The sequence below is a fragment of the Pteropus alecto genome, unplaced genomic scaffold (genome assembly GCF_000325575.1).
Source record: "Pteropus alecto unplaced genomic scaffold, ASM32557v1 scaffold50, whole genome shotgun sequence".
NCBI classification, from domain to species: Eukaryota; Metazoa; Chordata; class Mammalia; order Chiroptera; family Pteropodidae; genus Pteropus; species Pteropus alecto.
In genome coordinates this window covers 16953843-16973240 of record NW_006431918.1, presented here as the reverse complement: position 1 = coordinate 16973240, position 19398 = coordinate 16953843, and the positions used below count along the sequence as shown (strand labels likewise).

The following is a 19398-nucleotide window of genomic DNA, read 5'->3' as shown; positions in this document are numbered from 1 at the left end:
GAACTGTGCCTGCCTGCTAATAGTAGTTGCTCAGTAAATATTTGTTGGCTAAGCTAAGGAATTGTTAGGTTGGATACCTTTGGTCTGATGCAGCTTGTTACTATTGTAAAACAAGTCTTGGACTTTGGCCAGTTAAGAGAAGGTCTCTGTGTGGATGCACGCACAACTATAACTGTGTGTGTGTGAGAGAAACTTATATACATAGAGGTTATGCTGTTGTATTTATAACTTTGTATGCTATTATAATGATTGATTTTCTTCATAGTATTTTATTAGTACTTTCTAAAATTACCTTATTGGGTTGGTCACATGTGTACTGTGTGTGCTGACCAGTTTGTAAGCCCCGTAAGGCAGGGGCTTGGCCTTGTTCGTGGCTGCGTTTCCAACACTCATAATAGTACCTAGCATATACGTTAGTAGGTAGTTAATAACATTTGCTAAATGAATGATAAGTGTCAGCATCATCATCATGATTTGCTGTAGTATATTTTGATTTCAGTATGTTAAAATTCATTCTTCAAATTGATTTATAAGAAGAAGAATAGAGAATGAAGAACAGTATAATCAACAAATAGGCCAAGGGTCCTTGATCGCCTGGCTGTGGTAGTATTTGTATATGACCCAATGAGTCAAGATAGAGTGGTCCCTAAACTTGGTGAGGATAGGTGTCCAGCGAGTTGGATTTGGACACTTTGGCATGAATTTTTCAAGGCTTTCATACTGCCTAGTAATGGCGAATGTACAAATCTATCAAATTGACATGCTAAAAGGACCATGCATATTGACATGAAGATATGAAGAATTCAGCTGTGTATACAATCCTTACTTTACCCTAAACCTTAGATATGTGTCGGCCATCCTTAATCAAATAAGAAAAGTCCTGGAGGCATGACAAATGGAAATGAAAATTGGATTCATGGGTAAATACTTTCATGAATCTGAAATGAATGGGTTTAAACAGACCTGAGACAGTCTAATTTATTGGGATGTTTTTATCAAGTGAGTGTAAATGAGACATCACAGGAGGTGGAGCCAGTAGTTCTTTAAGCTGCAGAACTTGCATTTCTATTCTAAACCACACCATAATGATCATTAGTCATTCATGATAGAAATCAATGATTCTACTTTTCTGACAGCATTTGTTCGCTGTTCCCAAGAACTGCCTTCTCTCTTTTCTCAAGAGGGCATTTAGAAATTAAGGCTCTTTCCTTTTGGCTTGTTTATTGTGGACTGTTCATTTGCAGAGTGGTTGCCATATCCTGTGCCAGTTTGGCAGTGGGATGAAAGTTTGCTCTCACATTCTTCCAAGAATAAGTGCTAGCTCTCCGGTGACTTAGAATTCCCTTCCAAACAATGATTGTGGCTAGATAGGCCAAGAACCTTATTCTAATCAGTCCTAGTTTCTATGGCTACAAAAGTCCCCTGAAAGAATGGCAGAAAATAAGGGGAGATTGTTCTCAATTTCTGAATTCATTGATATAAAATGTTAGAAAAAAATCCTCTCTCTGAATCCACTCTCAAGTTGATTATTTCTCTTTCCCTTTTTTTTCTCTCTCTCTCCTCTCTCCTCCCTGCTTCTTTCTCTCTCCTGCCATTGGAATTATAGCAAATGCCACTGGTTGCACTCCAGCTACCACTTATCTTTACTGTCCTCCTTTCTATTATAACCCCGATCTTTGCTCACCCCTCTAAATAGTTGTGGATTTCAGAGGAGACTGGCCCTTTCAACTCAGTGTTTATTATGATTGATATAAACCAAAGACTGATCTAGGAGTGGGCCTTTCAGTCAGTCTTAGACAATGAAATGTATGAGGAAGTCTGCTAGGTGTACTTATGAGAAAGATTTCCTTTCCTTAAAATAAAACAAAATGAATAAACAAACAAAAATAAGAAGAAATAGACTTTTTGTGTTTTCTGTTTCCAAATGGCAAGCATGACGAGACCATGCCTGCAGTTGCTTTTGCTGCTTGGCACCATGGGCGAACCCAGTTGAAAGACCAAGGAGAAAATGACACTATTGAAGGCTGGAGAAAAACTTAGTACTCAATTATGCTAATTATTGACTCAATCTGGGAAATACCCCACCTCTAGCGTTCTTGTTATGTGAGATAAAAATCCTGATGTTGTTTAACTCATTTTGAGTTGGGTTTTCTCCTGTTGGCAGCCAAAAACATCCTAACTAAGCCATTTTATTTATCATTGTTTGTAAAACATATCTTTATAATTTTCCTCTCTTCATTGGTTTGGAACTTTTGAATAACAGTAAGACTTTCTAGTAATTAATAAGCCAAGATATCAAATATAATGCGTCTCTGTTTCCAACAGAGGACAAATTAGTCTGTTCTTAAATGCTAGAAAGTTCCGTGTCATTTGCATTTTATTTTCAATATGCGAAATGCCATTGCATATGCTCATATCACAGCAGGCTCTTAAAGTCCAGCTAGGTGAGAGAGTCCAAGGACTAGAGATATTTAATAATTCCAAATGTACTGTAGAAAACATTTCTGTCCAAGTACTTAATTATATACACAGATATGTCAATCTTAGAGAGCTAAAAAAGGACTTTTAAAAATCTCAACATTAATAATGGCAAGTGTTTCAAATGTTCTATTTTCTTTAGGTTCCCCTTCCTGTTTCTGCTAATGACACTATAATTCTCTTAGTCATTCAGGCTTAAAATCTCCAATTTATTTTTGGTTCCTCCCACACTCTTGCTCCAGAGACAATGTGTTGTCAAGCTCCTGATGATACCATCTTAGAAAAATCTTATATCCCTTCCACTTGTTCTACCTTTACTGACTCTAACGTAGTTCAAACCTTCATCAAAGGCCTTTTGAACTGCTCTACAGAGAGCCTCCACTTTCCCTCTACTCATCTTTCTAAACAGAGACCTGTCATGTTCACTCTCTCCTTTGTGAGTCCACGTTGCCCAAGGATAAAGCCTGAGCTCTGCACACTGGCATTCAGGGTCCCAAGAGCTGGCACCAACCGACCTCCCAAACTTCTCACCACTGCTGCCTCACATTCTACACTGTAGCCTAGGAGAAGCTCCTTTATTGCTCTTTATTGCCTTGACCTCTCGTCTCACATTCTCATCTTCACCTGTTCAAATACTACTTTTCACGATTATCTGAAATTGTCTTTTTTTTTTCACAAAGTTCTCCTAATTTCTCCCAGTCAAAAGTATGTTACTTGTCCCTTTAATTCTACTAGGATTTTATCTATCAATGAAGGCATTTATTACTTTTTAACCATTTATTTTAGTTATTTACTGTATACCTTATGGACTTTCTAAAAAGATGACGTTCTTGAGGACAGAAACAAGGTCTTGTTCATTTTGTGTTCTTGAAGTTAATATTTCCTTGACTGCTAGAAACATCCAGTAAATAAAGTTAGATTACTAAGAGTGACTTGCTCTCTGTTGAACCCTGTTTTGTGTGTCTAAACCTTATCATCATTTAATTAATTAAAATGTAAAAATTTTTCAAAAAAAGGGGAAATTATTTGGTTTAGCTGGTCAATAATTGACTACAGGAGGAATTCTTTCAGAGGTGATGAATTCAGAATCACATTAACTACAAAATAGAATAGATAACTTCGTTTTGTATTTTGGAGATATTTTTAATCTCAGAGTTTGAATATAGCAGATCCTTGAATAACATAATTTCGTTAAACATCATTTTACTATAATATTGATAAGAAGCCATAGGAATATGACTCTCGTTTATATCAATTAGCTGACAGTAAAATTGATTTTGTTATACGTCATTCTGCTTAATGTCACAGAACCTATTGACGATGTTGAGGACTTACTGTAATGTATATACTTCAGGATTGTTCTCCAAATTTATAAGTACTTTTTGTTCTTTCATCTGAAGATTATTATTTGAACTTTACAAATAATAATGATTGTTTGACTTTACAGAAAAACACCACTTTTCAATGAGTCAAGAGATCATATGCATCAATATCAAGACGAAGGATACATTTATAAACACAAATGCCTGTTTCTTCCCTGGGCAGACTTGACAAGGTTAGTACACTATGGTTCACTTGCAAGTATCATGATGGGATCCACAATTATCTTGTTCTAGTTTCCCATTATCACAGAGATATCCCGTTGAACCTCGGGAATCTCTAATCAGCTGGTTTGTTTAAAAACAATATAACCCATGCCCATGCAGGGGGTATTCTGAGAAATATCTAGGATTACTCTCCATATTTTCTTACATTTATTTTTTTTCCTGCCATTTAGCTTAAATTTAGTGCGTAATGTAAAATAGAATTAGATCTAGAGGTTATTAGATTAGGAAAACCATATCATAAGTATAACCTATTCATTTCATGAACTTATTACTTATTAGGTAAGAAGGTAATGTAACTCTGTGTCACAGTAGGATTTGTTCTGACTCAGTTTGTATAAAGACAGATTACAAAGTACACACTTGATAATTGGTAAAAATTAAATTCCTGAGTATTTAGCAATAAATTAAGATTTTATTTGCACAATATTCTCATAAAAGTAAAAGAAAACTGCTCTCACTTTTGATCCATATCTGGGTCTAACAATTTCTTTATAAGGTGGCGATAAAGAGGTCAAGGAGAGCTCAGAGAAATATAGCAAATAAGTAGAGAGAAGAGATTTTCAAAAGTGGTTCAAAAGGATTTCTACCATATAGTTAAATAATAACTAGAGTACAGCCTCTCGTGACTCTGCAAATGCTAGAAAAGAGGATTTACAGTGCAGTCCAGGCAGGGCTGATGTTACATAAGAAGGCAGCAGCCAAGTCACATGGCCAGAGGCCAGGTCAGGGCAGAGCTCTGGAATACAAGACCCGTCTCAGATTTGTGGAGCAAAGATTATGGAAATAGGCTGTTCAACAATGTGTGACAGAGTGGCTAAAATGGACCTAGCAAAAATGTTTGGAATGTGGCTATAACTTCCACCTTTACCATTGCCTCTAGAATAGAATTAAACTTTAGGATGGGAGGGCGGGCAGTATTAGGAACAAGTCAAAGAAATGGCTGGTTTAGTTGAGTGCATTTCTGTCTGCATGGGGTTTCGTGGAGGATGTGAAAGGGGATAAGTAGACTTTCCTGGTTACAAATATCAGTCCCACTGTTAAAAGATCACATATATGTCACCTGGTGATGTGGTTCTGCCATTATAAGATGCATCCTCTTGATTTTCTATAGTTACTTTTTATGAGAATCATCGGAATGGCCCATAACCCTGTTAATACTTCCTCTTCCCCCTTGCCTGACTCTGGCTGCATTTGGAGAGCTGGGTTACATGTGTGAATGTGTACATATGCACATGTGAACACATATGCAAATGTGATGCAGGAAGTAAGGTATATAGGTACATGAGCAGTTTATCACATTAGAAAAGCAGTTCAGAGCCAGTAGCTTGAGGCCTCTAAGATGAGTTTGCTTAGTGTCCTGGAGACAAGAGTGAATGTGACGATAATGTTCTGATGGTGGTGACAATGTCATTGTGTAGGTCATTGGAGAGTAGGCTCAAGAATGGGAGCATGAGAATGAGTTTGTGAGGTCCAGGGATCAGAACAGTAAGGAGGAGTCAGGCTAGTGAAGATAAATTAGGCCTGATCATTCATGAAGTTTGGAAGGAGAGGTTGAATTAGGGGAGTGTGCAGGCTTATCTTTCAAAGGCCTTTGTCTTATATGAGAATAAAAGCTAACCCACAGCGTTAAAAGTGATTAGTGTTTGGACATTTTTATGTGTCTTAGTGGATGCATATGGTGACTAAAAATAGCTGGAGGGGCTAGAAGTAATTATAACCAAAATATGAGAACCAGTAAAGGCCAACGTCTCCTGGGGAGTATTTAGTAGTTGTCTATGTAAATCTGAGCACCAGCCTACCCATGATGCATCTGGCTAACTTCAAGATGAGGAAAACAAAGGTGTTCACTGTGCACCAAGGGCTGAGGCCAAAGCTGGATAACTGGTCCAGCTTGCCCTGTAACAAGACCAAGACGGAGGGACAAAAAAAGACAAAGTGAGACTGGATTTCTCTGATGATATGGGGGAGGAAATGGTGATTCCTGAGAAATTAAAGTCCCAGCAAGCTGCAGAAGTCCTTCATCTCCCCATGAATGATGTGAACAGTGGCCCTTTACAGACACAGGCACTGACTGTGTAAAGAGAAATGCATGTGGGCAACAACAGAATGCGCAGGCTCAGGATTTGGGAGTCAATACATGTTTAAGTTTGTATATCATGCTGGTTATTTCAATCTTGAAATAATTCCTTTAATGAGTCACATTTTCAGCTCCTACTATGAGATGTATGTGCAGTGCTGCCCTTTTGAGCCCTGAAAGCAAATCAGGGAAGATCAACCTTATATCATTTAGGAAAGGAAGCTTTAAACTCTTCAGTTCTTTGTGGATTTTCGATTGTAGTCACTCTGCCTTGGGGAAAATTTAAGATAGCACATGCTCCAGGAACCAGATTCTCGATTCCTATTTTTCATTAGAATTTTGTTTTGTTTCCTTGGAGGTAAAAGAACCCTAGAAGAAAGCCAGGGCATTCTAGACAGTTAATGTATTAAACTATAACTGGGCACATTGACTGTCCCTGCCAATAACTGCACTGCAGAAAGGATGTGGTTTTATTCTGTTTATTCTTCTAGTGATATAAAGTGCTTACAGAGAACATGACACATAATGACATAGAAGTAATTTTACTGCCACAATTCCTTTCTCTTGAATTCACTACAAATTTCTAATTGTAGAAAATTGCCTCACCATGACACAACTAGAGTGGACAAAAGATTTTTAAACATCCCTTTCAAATATTTGGTGCAAAAGAAAAGAAAATGGGAAGAAATTTAAAATTATATTCTATTTTGAAAAAAAGAAATCCACCCAGAAAAACCACCTTGGGAAAGGGTGAGTCTGTAATTTTAGGTTCAGAGAGATTCTTCAAAACATACTTTTTACCCTTCACTGGGCCCTATGAATAAAGATATTTAATCCAAGTCCAGTAAATCCTAATAAGCTAGAGGGTATATTTGTTTTCATTTAATTGATGTTTACTAAATGCTGGTAATCTTTAAGGTTCCTTGGGAGGCACTGTGGTGATGTGAATGCAATTCCTGTCTTTACAGAACTCACAGTCTAGTAGCCGAAGAATCTATTATGGTTTTGGGAAAATTAACTTTTTTATTCTTTAGAACATGGGGTCATTTATTAAGCTAGCCTCTCTGTAAGACAGGGAAGAAGAAGAGTGTGTATTGTTACAGAAGGGAAACCAGAGAAAAATCTTAGGGTTTACCTGGCTTTATCTAAATATTCTTTGATTTTAAAAAAGAACATGTTACATCTTATTGTTGATAACTGACTATAAACTATTTTGTAAGACTGTGAAATACAGCATATGCAGAGAAAATAGAACAAAACTTAGGTAGTACAGAATAACACTGAACATCAAATTTAGGATATGGTGTGTAGATCTTGGGCTTAGTCCGGCCTTCTGGGAACAGCTCTGTTACTGATGTGGTAATTATAAAGAACATTTTTGAACTTGACAGAGACCAAGTATCCTAAATAATGTATCGTGCTCAAAATAAACAAGTATTTAAAAGTTGCTTTAATGTTCCTACTTAACTGAAAGTCTGTCCTTCTCTATCACTGGGAATCATTTCTTGGAAATGATTGAATGACTTGATTTTTATAAGTAGACACTGCTGATTAGACCAAAATACTTTAGACATTGAGGTTCATGTCATGAGACAACAAGGACTAAAACTAGAGGGATTCCTCGACTAGAAATTAGGTAATAAGTGTAATTTTTCTGGAATTTTGATTGATTCACATAAGCTAATAATACATATATTATGTGCCCTATTTTAAAAATTCACTGATATCTGAGCCTGGCTGGTCTTTGATAACACTATGGAGTAGAAATTATTTTTTAGTTTCCCATGCTGTCCTTGGGCAACTCCCCTTAGTCTTCCAAGAGGTCAGCAAGCGTGATGCTTTCTGGCTGCTCAAGACCTCCGTCCTGGCCTGCCCTCCCACAAGTCTCCTTCGAGTCAGCATCCCTCTTCCTCTCAACCTCAATGCTCCTGTTCCCCTAGGTGCTCAGATTTCAGCTGGTTGTCAGGTAGAGTTATAGGATTAAACTAATCCGCGTTATGAATTAATAATGCCTGGCAGAGGCTAATTGTGATTATGAGTCTAGGGCACTTGCATAATAAGAGAAAAATGTCAGTCTGAAGGAATGAATCTGTTGGTGGCATCTCAATGGTTTTGAATGAGGACCTCTCAAGACCCCTCAGGCAACCCTGTGCAGGAATCTGCCTCCTGCACCTCAGTTGGGTAGAGGCTCTTTTCCCTCAACATTGTGGCCAGTTATCTTAATTTCAATACAGGAGATGGTAAATGGCATTAGGTTTTTACTAGAACTTTAATGCTTTCATAATATATCAGCAGAATTGATAGATATCTCATTATGGCCTAGGTGCTGGGCACTTAATTCTAAGTCCCGTGTAGTTAAGGGAGAAGGATGCAAAGTTAACAAAATCATCAGTATCACAGAGGTGGTTGGAGCCGTCACATTTTCTGTCTGTCATTCTGTGCCCTTAGTTTTGGAACTTCTGGAGGAAGTTCTCTCTCTTTCCTTGAGACTTTTAAAGGCATGCTTTGTACTATGCTCTGCATCTTTTGGCTGCAAGGACAGTTTAGGCTGTGAATTCAATGTCCCAGAATTCTCCACCAAAACACTATGACCTCTTGCTGCCTCAGAGCCCCTACTTCTCAAAGGTTTTCTCAGATTTCAAATATGTGGCTGTCCTTCGTGTTTCAGAAACCCTTTGTCTTCACTGTATAAGTCCTTCTAATGTGACAGAAAATTAGACATCAAGAAGCTGATAAGTTTGAACATATGGAAAACACATTTATTACAATTGGGTCCAGATAAGCCTTAGTTATCTAAGTAGAGCTTACATTTTTTTTTTTTTTTTTTTTAATGTGCTTTGGGGCAAGAGGTAGGTAGTTGTGCTCATATAACAGCACCACGAGGTATCCTTGTGATGATGGAACTGTTCTATGTCTTGACCATGGTGGTGGATACACAAACCTACATGTGATAAAACTGTATGGAATGAAATACACACGCACAAATGAATGCATGTAAAAGTGGGGAAATCTGATTAATACTGGGAAATTGTACCAATGCTGATATGCTGATTCTGATAGTGGACTATAGTTTTGAAAGATGTTGCCTTTGAGGGGACTGGGTAAAGGGTACAGGGGACCTCTCTGTACTATTTCTTACAACTGCATGTGAATCTACAATTATCTTGAAATAAAAAGTCTAGTTAGGAATGTGTTTTGTGTTCTAGGTTCAGAGTATTTAGAAAGATAAAGTTAATTAATATATACAACATATAAGCAAACACACATTCCCAAACAAGTAGTTAAGGTTCCGCCCACCACGTACATTTTCAGTACTAATTGGAGTGAGATAATTTTGTTTAGGTACTGGACTGAGTCTGAATTTGGTGTTATAAGCATAGCCATCCTCTTGAGATCTCATACAAACAAGACAGTCATGACCATGTTATAATTTTTCTATGCTGGTGAATGTGTTTATTGGAGGAAAACAATCTGAAGCTTTATAATTCTATATTTATATTTTTATATTGAGGTGTTTAAAAAAATCGCATAAGGAAAATGCTTAAAAAGGCAATCTAAATCCCCATGTAAGGACTTGGAGGAAACTTGTCGCATGTTTTACATGTTCTTGTGCCTTTTTGCCTTAGTCCATTCAAGCAGCTATGAAAAAAGTGCCATAGACTGAGTGGTTTAAACAACAAAGATTTATTTCTAACCATTCTGGAGGTTGAGAAGTCCAAGTTTAAGGTGCTGGACGATTCGGTATCTGTTGAGAGCTGGCTTCCCGGTTCACAGACGGCTGTTTTGCTGTGTCCTCACTTGGCAGAAGGGGCGGGGGAGCTCTGTGGGATCTTTTTTAAAAGGGCACAGATCCCATTCATGAGGGCTCTGCTATCATGACCTAATCAACTACCAAGCCTGCCCCACTCCAATATCATCACATTGGGGATTAGGAGTTCAACATATGAATTTTGGGTGGACAAAAACCTTCAGTCTATTTGTGAGCATAGTGTAAAAATAATGTCTCATTCCTGTGTTAGAGCCTTCCATTTTCAATTACAGATAAAAACAATTATAGATCATCCAGCTATTCTGCTTATAATCATACTATAAATCTCTCATTGATTCAAATTAAGTAGAACGATTAATAAAGTAGCTTGGTTTGTGAGAGTTAGTGAATTTGTATGAAACAGAAATTACCAATTTCAAAGGATTCACAGAAAATAAAACCTAATTGAACTCAATCACCTTCACCATTATGGAATGAGAAGGTAATATAAAAGTTAACATGCTATAAGAATAATACATATATATTTTTAAATCTGAGATTAATTTTTTTCAGGATCTGGCAGGGTTTCAGAAACATCATTAATGTATCTCAGCAATTACTGTGATGATAAAAAGTAAGAAAGTTATACTCTACACATTAAAAAGTTTAACGATCACAGTTTCTCCATAGCAGCTGTCATTTATTTCCCCTATAAACTAAATGCATTCAATTTTTCTGCAATTTCTGAGGTCTTAACACCTCAGATTCACATTTCTTCTTTAGATGAAACATTTCTACAGATATGATGTCAGGAGATAACTTTTGCTATGTTTCACTTTGAAAAGTAATTTCAAACATAGCCAACATTAAAACTTACCTCTTTTATGTTTAACTGATGAAGTGTCTACTACCTGGTAGATGAATTTTCTCGTAGAATCTATTCTGTAATCAAACACTTTACTTCACATATAATGACTTGGTTCAATGGCCCAACAGCTGAGGTAACGCTAGCAAGGAAGAGGTTAGGAAGCGTCATCGGCAATGCGGGCAAGCCGCACGGCTGGTCCCGGAGGATTTTCTCTCTTTCTTCAGAAAAACTTGTCATTTTTTTTTTTTTTCCCATTTCATGTACAAAACTTGATGGTTAGACTGAGGACTCTTAAGGCTTTGGGGCAACTTTGTTCACCCTCCCAAATATCTATGTTAAAGAAGTGTGCAGCATCTGCAAACAGAATAATCAATCAGACTTAAAACCAGAGGCGGTGATCATTTTAGGGGTTTCCGATATGCATCGGCGTTATGTGAATCATGCAAATTCTTCAGGAAGTAGATGCTGTACAGCATTTACACTGAACAACAAAAAGTCCCCCAATTTTGTTAGACTTCTATGCGTAGGTGATTTTCTTTGCATGATTTACTGGGATTCCTGTTCCACAATGAACTTTAAAATATGAGTCGATTAAAAGAAAACCCATCCCATTGGCAGTGAAAATTTTTTTTGAAAAGTTCATATTGCTGTATCAATCTTCAGTCATATTTTTAAATCTTATTTAATATTTATTAGTTATTTAGTATCTTAGGAAAACTGTTATTTTACCCTTGGAGTCTTCATGTTACCTAATAGTGTAAATGTAGTTGGTGCTGGCTTTAATTCAATTGCTATTTAAAAGTACCTCAGTATGCTACTTAACACATACATACTATTTCTTTCAATATGTCACTTCTAATGGTCCTTCAAAACCGTAATCTATGGTGGCAGTTAATCTGCTGGTTCATTCTTTTTTTTTTTTGTTCTGGATCTTGAATCATCCTTTATTTAATGAGCTGTAGCCTTAGGGCATCTCAGGGGCGGAGGCTGGGCAAGGCACCTGATTCACCTGACTTCTGCCTCTAACACCAGTTGGCAGGAACCATTCACTCAAAAGGGTGTCTGCCACAAGGTATGCAATTATAGGAGTATAAGGAAGACCCCTGATTTTTGTAATTCTCTCTTTTATATGAATACATTTATAATTTTAGTTTTGTGTTGACAGTAAAAAGACAATTTTACTGTGGCAGGACTAACTCATGCTTTCAGCTCCAGATAGCTCAAGGACCAGTGTGGTACTACTTTTAAGATTTTTGACTTGAAATTTAAAAACCTATCAACAATGGAATGTGCTACTGCATGAGATAGTGAGCTCCCTATTTATTAGAAATTTTCAAGCAGAGCTGAACTACTACTTGTTAGGCACATGATGGAAAAATATGTAAATCAGATAACCTCCTACTTATTTTCTAACTCTGTGACTATATCCTTTAGAAATTACTGATTAACATTAAGATTTACCTAGCTCCTTTGACTAAGGCCCATGAAGAACATGACATTCCAAAACCTGCAAAAAAAAAAAAAAAAAAAAGCAGCTGTTTGTTCTGGGTCTGAAAATATGCACCAGTCAAAGTTACCTGGTTAGGACAAAACTTTCCTATTTTCTCTTCATGAGGACAGAACTGTTAATTTTCCTTTAATGTTAACATAATTCTCTTAAACCCCCTCTCTTTTTTTTGTTTTTGCTTGAGAGAACTCAGGGGTGGTTCGTTATACACATGGTTTATTAGATAACTCACTCAGTAATTTTGTTTGCCTCTTTAGTCTACAGTCAAATACTGACTTTCTGTCCTTTTCATGTCTTTCCCATTTGGTAGTCTCCTTTCATGTTTTGCTTACATGCCCCACGTCTCATCTTACCTGAGAGGATTCAGCTTTTGAAGCTTACTTATTGTCAAAGGAACCTATGTACTTAGCATGTCCTTGGTTTTGGTATTGTCTAAGTATTTTGTGGCAGATTGATTACTCATGCTTTCTCCCGTGGAAAGTTCTGGCTATGTGAGTTTACTGATCTTTTTGGATTCTTTACAGCAAGATTGATGTTACCTGTTAAAAATTATTTCTTGGTATAGACAAAAATAAATTGCTCTAAAGTTTGTCAGGATAGAGTTAAGATTTCTGAATTTGGATAAAATTTGTAGTTTTTCTGAATTTGGATAAAATTTGTAGTTTGGATAAAATTTGTAGATTTCTGAATTTGGATAAAATTTGTAGAATTTGAATTTGGATAAAATTATGTTTTCCTTTTTTATCCAAGATATGCCACAGATGCAAAAGGTAAAGATAAGAACTGACACTAGATTTCATGTCATTGGAAATAGTAAATCAGGCCATAATGTCCTTCAAGTGGGACACGACACACATTCTGCAAACCTGCGCAAACCCTTTATTAAAGCAACAATCAAAATACAAGATGGATCATATGATTTTTTTCCTATTATAATATCAACTTAAATAGTAGTAATTTGTTTCCATCTTTAAATTATTTTTTAAAAGTGAACATTTATAGTTCACAAAATCACCAGTTTGACATTTCTGCCCAGATAAATTTTTGTCTTATTTTCTGATTTAAACAAAAGACATCCAGAAGTAGATATACAGCAAACCAAACATAAGCACAAGCATCTCCTTTGACCCTAATTCACTGTAGGCAGCTCAATGGTGTCTGAGACATAAATTTGAAGGCTTTTATTACTGGTTAAAAATTTTGCCAAAATATTCTTAGAACTATTTGCTTTCTATTTTTACATTCCCTAAGAGCTTCAGTTTTGATTGTGGTATTCTAAGTATTAGTCTCCTTAAAAATGACATCTCTAAAGAAACTCAAAGATTATTATCACTCTCATATGATACTTTCTTGTATAATAGACAAACTCAGTCCTTTGGAAAACATAATAAGCAATTCTGTTTTATTCAGTTTTTCCCCCACCACTGATTTGTTTAATCCAAACCCGATTAATCACTGTAGAAAACCCCTAAAAGTCATAAGGACAATAAACTTTATCTACTGAAGGAGTTTGAAATGAATAGCTGTTTATAAAAATGACGAATATCGTGAAGATATCAGGTGCTCAAAATATGTGTGGGAATATACAATGAGACTTGGAAGATATTTGAAGAGTACCAATAAATTAGTTTAAAAAGCAAGAATAGAAACAGGGATAATAATCTTAAGGGATTCGCCAAAAGGGTTTGTGACAATAGGTACAATAGTAGTTGAACTGTGCTGAGTATAAAACAGAGTATATGAAAGATAAGTTAAATGCTCCATTTTCTTACCAAATGTAATACTGAGAGGAAACTCCACTAACAGAACCACACAGGCTGCCAGTTAAGAGTTTCAGCACTGATACCACACTGCTTCAGTCTGCAAGCAAAAGATGTCTGATTTGCCTTTCTGAACCGTTCCTCGGTGGTTGGGATTGCTGTTTCTATAGTTAAGCTGATTTATGTTGGATGTACTACATTGAGAGTGTGCCTGTACAACACATGCAAATATTCTTTGTGCCTCACATTTTCTTCATGTGCTAAAGAAGTGAGCAGATCCTAGATCACCAATAAATAACAATCCAAGCATTAGATTTAAAACATGTTATCAGTCCATTGAATAATTTACATAGCCAGTCTTTCTATCAAGTTGTTTTCTTATCTCACCGCTTGCCCTTAAAGGGAAGCTTAAACAACATAGTTAAAAATGAAGCAAACGGTAAAAAAAAGAAAAAGAGAATTCCAGAATCCATTGTGTAGAATGTCAGGCCTCACGGCCTTAGTTTTGAAAAAAAGGAATGTTCATTAGCATCTGAAACAAATCATTCTGGACATAATGACACAGCACAGTAACACTTGGGATGGGTGAGAACATTCAGATATTTTTAGGGTGAATTCTATATGTTATGTATCACATTTGGTTCCTAGAGATTTTAGTCAAGTATTAGTAATTCTTTTGTTAAGTATGATATACAAAAAGATGAGAATAGATGTGCCCTAAAGATATGAAAATATAATATATTAAACAAAACCATTATAAATTACATAGATTTTCAGTATAAAATTTTTTTCCATTTAGAATAAATACCATCCAAGTTTACAGATCATCTAAGTGAATTAAATATGCACACATGTCTGAATCATTTTCAGAATTTCAAGAAAAAAAATTGCTAGAGATATGAACAGATGACCCAGAAACCAGAAATTGATTTTGAGAATGATGACATAGGAGCCAAAGGACATGGCTTGGGATTTAGTCTTAAGCTTTTAAAACTGTCCAGATGAGTCTGACATGTGTGTACGCACACATGGACACACACACAGGCATACTTCTATAAATTTCTATGTAGCCGAAGAGTTAAATTTATCTTTGAAAATTAGCTGAAAATCATGAGGTCGTCTATATTTCATATTCTAGCAGGAGAGCCTTTCTTATTTCATAAAGTAACTAACTGTAGGATGGATAGGATGAGTGTAGAAATTTCTGGAAGGAGAAATTTCCATTGTAAGCAAATTTCCTTTTAGGTTGGTTATTATTATATCAAGAGCTTTTTGATGTTTTAAAGAGGAGGAAAGCTTTGAAAAATCTGTATCATCTCCCCAGTCTAAAGAAGCTAAAACCAAAATGCAAACATTCTTTGGTCATACATTTTTGCTCCTGCTTCATAAAAAAAAAAAATCTGCCCTTTTTAAACTTTTTACCCTTAATCGATGTCTAGATGGAACAGACGATTTCTTCTCCTATAATTTCTATGTAGAAATCTGCGTGTGGGTTTGGATAGAATGAAAACTGAACAGGATGGGAAAAAGTTCACACGAAATCAGCTTATGTCTCTGTTGTTGTTTTGGGCGTATAGATGCATGGTAAGAATTTGTTGACTTCCATAAGAAGTAGAAAATGTTTATATTTTAAGAGTTGGAGATAAAACTTTTCTGCAACCCAAATACATAAAATCCAAGTCCACAGAGCCCAAACAGGAGTCATGGTTTTTCTTGATTGCTCATTACTAATTTCTTTAAGACACTTCTAATTAGATGCCAACAGTTCCTTCCTGACCAAGAGATGTTGGGTCAAACTCCACATCTTTCAGATTGCCTTCCACACCAGTTATCTATGAATAAAAAAACCTGTCAAGGCCATTTCTAAGCCAAACCCACTACCTTCAGCTATAGAGTCGGGAATATTTGCTGTAAAGTTTGTTCAGCAAAAACCTCCAATCTCATGTACCCTTTTTTGCTCCCTATGTTGCTTGTCTCTGGCAATGGGGGCCTTCACGAGAGACTACAAACTTTACATAAAACTGTAAACGTCTGAGCTAAAAGGGATCTTGTGACCCATCAAGTACAATCCCCATATTTTGCAGATAAAAAAGATTAAACCCCAGAATGGGGAAAGGAGTTGTCCAAGGTCTCACTTATCCAGATAGTGACAGAGTGAAGACTAAACATCTGGGTCTACTCTCTCATTACCATCGTGGCCTATGTAACCTCCAGCCTCACGACCCCATCACTTGATGTGGCCATGACCCTTATGACTACTTTAAGTTTAGTGTCTTCCCTGATCCTAAGTGAAAATGAAATAAAACCACTCATTTTTACTGTGATTAAATCTAAACTGTAGAAGTGGTTCTAATGATTTTAGTGGAAGAGAAGATCCAAAGCTTGCTAAAATGCTATGATTTTTATAAACTTATCCTTTTTATTTGAGTAAGTAATGCAGCATAAAAAAAATGTTTGGTAAATCCAGAGATAACAAAAAATCTTCAAAGTAATTGTGAAAAAGAGCAAGGATGATGATATTGGTTTGGTTCTGTAAGAGAGCGAGACCATGCAAATGGTGCTCAGAGCTCACCTAATCTTCGTCCTCTGACAGATAAGGATACCGAGACTCAGACTTACCCAAAGCCAGGGAGCTGGTATTGGCACAGTCAGGTAAGGTGTTGGCCTTTGGATGACTAGTTTTGTCTTTTGTCCATAACATCATTCTGTCTTGCATATAACTACTTTCTTGTGAGACTAAAAATAATAATTCAATAATTTTGGAATGTGATTTGATGGTATAGTTCCCTATACTATTATCCTAACCTTTCACTCTCCCCTTCAAAAGGACCAATGGGTTAGCCATGCAGTTCTTAAAAGCAAGTGCACAAAAGTGGACCTAGTTACATGACTTTACAGATCTTTATATTTGCTGTCCCAAATCAATTGTTTGAGTCACCTGATGGCATATGGTCCCTGCAAGCCTTTCTGGGAAACCAATATTCTACAACCTACAGGGATTCATCAAATGCCTCTGTCTTTGGAAGCAATAAATTTTCCAGATAAAGAATCAGTCTTTGTTTGGAGGATGATGTTACTTAAATGTAAAAGCAGCAGTTTTCATGGGTAGTAGGGGTATATTCAACCTTTGACAGTCTCTCCCTATACCTTGGTTGAGCTTACCAAAACGCTCTCAGAATTGGATAGGTAAACACATTTTTATTTAGCTATTAAAGTGCTATTCCTGGGCAAAGGTTTTCTCAGTTTCACAATAGCAGCTTCATTGGAAACAAAAAAGCAATGTATGAAAATAGGCCTGGGAAATGACAAAAATAAGGAGCCTAATAACTACTTTGGAACATTACAAATGACCTGTAGATATCAGCCCTGGTACTGGTGACTGATAACAAAGCCTCTGAGGTAAATGTTCTAGGGGAAAATAAGGACAAAGTGGCAAAGAGGACTAAACCAGAAAGAGCAATTAATATTAATTTAACAACAACTACTCCACTATAAAGGAACAGTGAAAGGAATAAAAACTGAGAAGAAAGTGCAACAAACCCATATACGTGCATTTGCTATTGTAGCAGACCTATAATTTCTTAAAGGAAAAGCAATGCAGTGTGCACTGGACAGGGCTCTTAAACTCAGAATTTGTCTTACAGTAGTGTACTCTTTGTCAAAAGGTCATCATCACCAATTAAGGTATTTGGCAGGGGAGCGCCTCTAAAATTCGCATCACATGGACAGACACCTTCTGTCCAATATTATCAATTCTGCACCCTGATGTTTCCCGCATCCTTTTCTATCAGGGAAATCCCAGTCACGAAAATGCACACAGGTGTTTCCCCTTTTAAAATGGCATCACTCCTACCTAAGGGATGAGAGTCTCCTGGTAAGGCTTAGTGGCAAGTGCGTACTACGACTGGACTGCAAGGAGCAGCCCCTGATTTTCTTGATATGCATAGCTTTTCGGAGTTGATATTAGACATGGCTTTCATAAATAATGCAGGTGTTTCTGTCATGTGCCACTGCTGGCTCTGTAGTTTCCAGGTGAGCTGGCGGCAGGACTCTATCTGATACCTCAACAGGCGTGGGCTCTTCAGACGTTAGCTCCGTGGATGTTACATCTGTAGAAGGCTCTGCCGTTTCTAGGGAACGTTCAGCTGATGGTTCTGTCTCCTCTTCATCTTTGACTTCAAACTGTCCCTCCTCTTGGTCATCTGCATGATCTTTTTTGGACTGTGGATGAACAGACACCTTGATGGCAATCTGCTGAGGCTGTTCGTGCAGCGACGAGGCATCTGAGTCGGCGGTGGGGGAGTCGCTTCGCTTCAGGGAGTTGGGGATCGTGTACACCTCGTCCCTGTCTGTGGCCTCCTGGCCTTCTGGAGTGTGCCGCACAAAGTTCTGCCCCTGTTCCTCCAGCCCAACCACTTCCATGATCTCCTCCATGATAGTTCTGCAGTTCATAATGAGAGGAGGCAGAGGCACACTCCTGGCAAGCTCTTCAATGTAGCGGGCGAACTCCATGGTTTTGAACTGGGTCACTTTGGCGAGCTCTAGAGTTTTGGCTGAGGTGATGATGGGGATCCGCTTGGCGATCTCAAATGCCTTTTGCAGCTTCTCTGCGCCTTCTGTCCTAAAGAACTCGTTGATAGCTTTCTCAGTCTTCTTCAGGTGGCTGCTCATCATGCACAGGCGGGTGATGTTGAGGACCATGACAACGGTGAAGGCCACTAGGCAGACGACCATGTAGTAGACACCCATGTCTCCAGAGGTGAAGATGACTCTCAAGGTCACTGTGTTGTTCACAGTGCCATAGATATTGGAAGCAACACACGTGTATTTACCTCGGTCTGAAAAAGACACCTTGGTGATGTTCAGGAGGCCGCTCTCGTGCATCTGCCATTTTCCTGTTAGAAGAGAGAAGAGAAAAAAATTCAAAAAAGGACATACAGTTCCCACTGAAGTGACTACACACTCCCATGCTACTAAAAACATCTGCTACTACTAATGACCACAACAGTGAACATTTACTATGTACCAGACAGCGACTGGTATGAACTCATTTAATCTTCACAACAACTCTGTAGGGTAGGTATTAATACTAGCCCCACTTTATAGCATGAGAAAACTGAGGCACAGTTAGATTAAACCACCTTCCCAAGGGCACCAGTTTGGAAGCAGACGAGCTAGAAGATGAACTCAAGTTCAAGAGGCTATACTCTTAATCACCGAACCATACTGTATAATTCCACATCCTGGTGAAAAATAAGAAAAGTAAACGATCTGGAAAATACTGTGTTCTTACTAGAGAATTCCTTAACTGTAGCATCTGATTTTCTAACCTCCTCCTCCCTCTCCCTCCCTC

The 19398-nt window shown here is 37.3% G+C and overlaps 1 protein-coding gene across 1 annotated transcript in view; it reads right to left on the bottom strand.

Moving 5' to 3' along the window:
- Window positions 1–13656: 13656 nt before the first annotated feature.
- MFAP3L (microfibril associated protein 3 like) overlaps window positions 13657–19398 on the bottom strand; it is a 38472-nt gene continuing 32730 nt past the window's right edge. Inside the window, exon 3 of the mRNA XM_006906320.3 lies at window positions 13657–18940. Coding sequence (XP_006906382.1) covers window positions 18009–18940 — 932 coding nt within the window. The 3' untranslated portion in view covers window positions 13657–18008. The remainder of the gene's footprint in view (window positions 18941–19398) is intronic.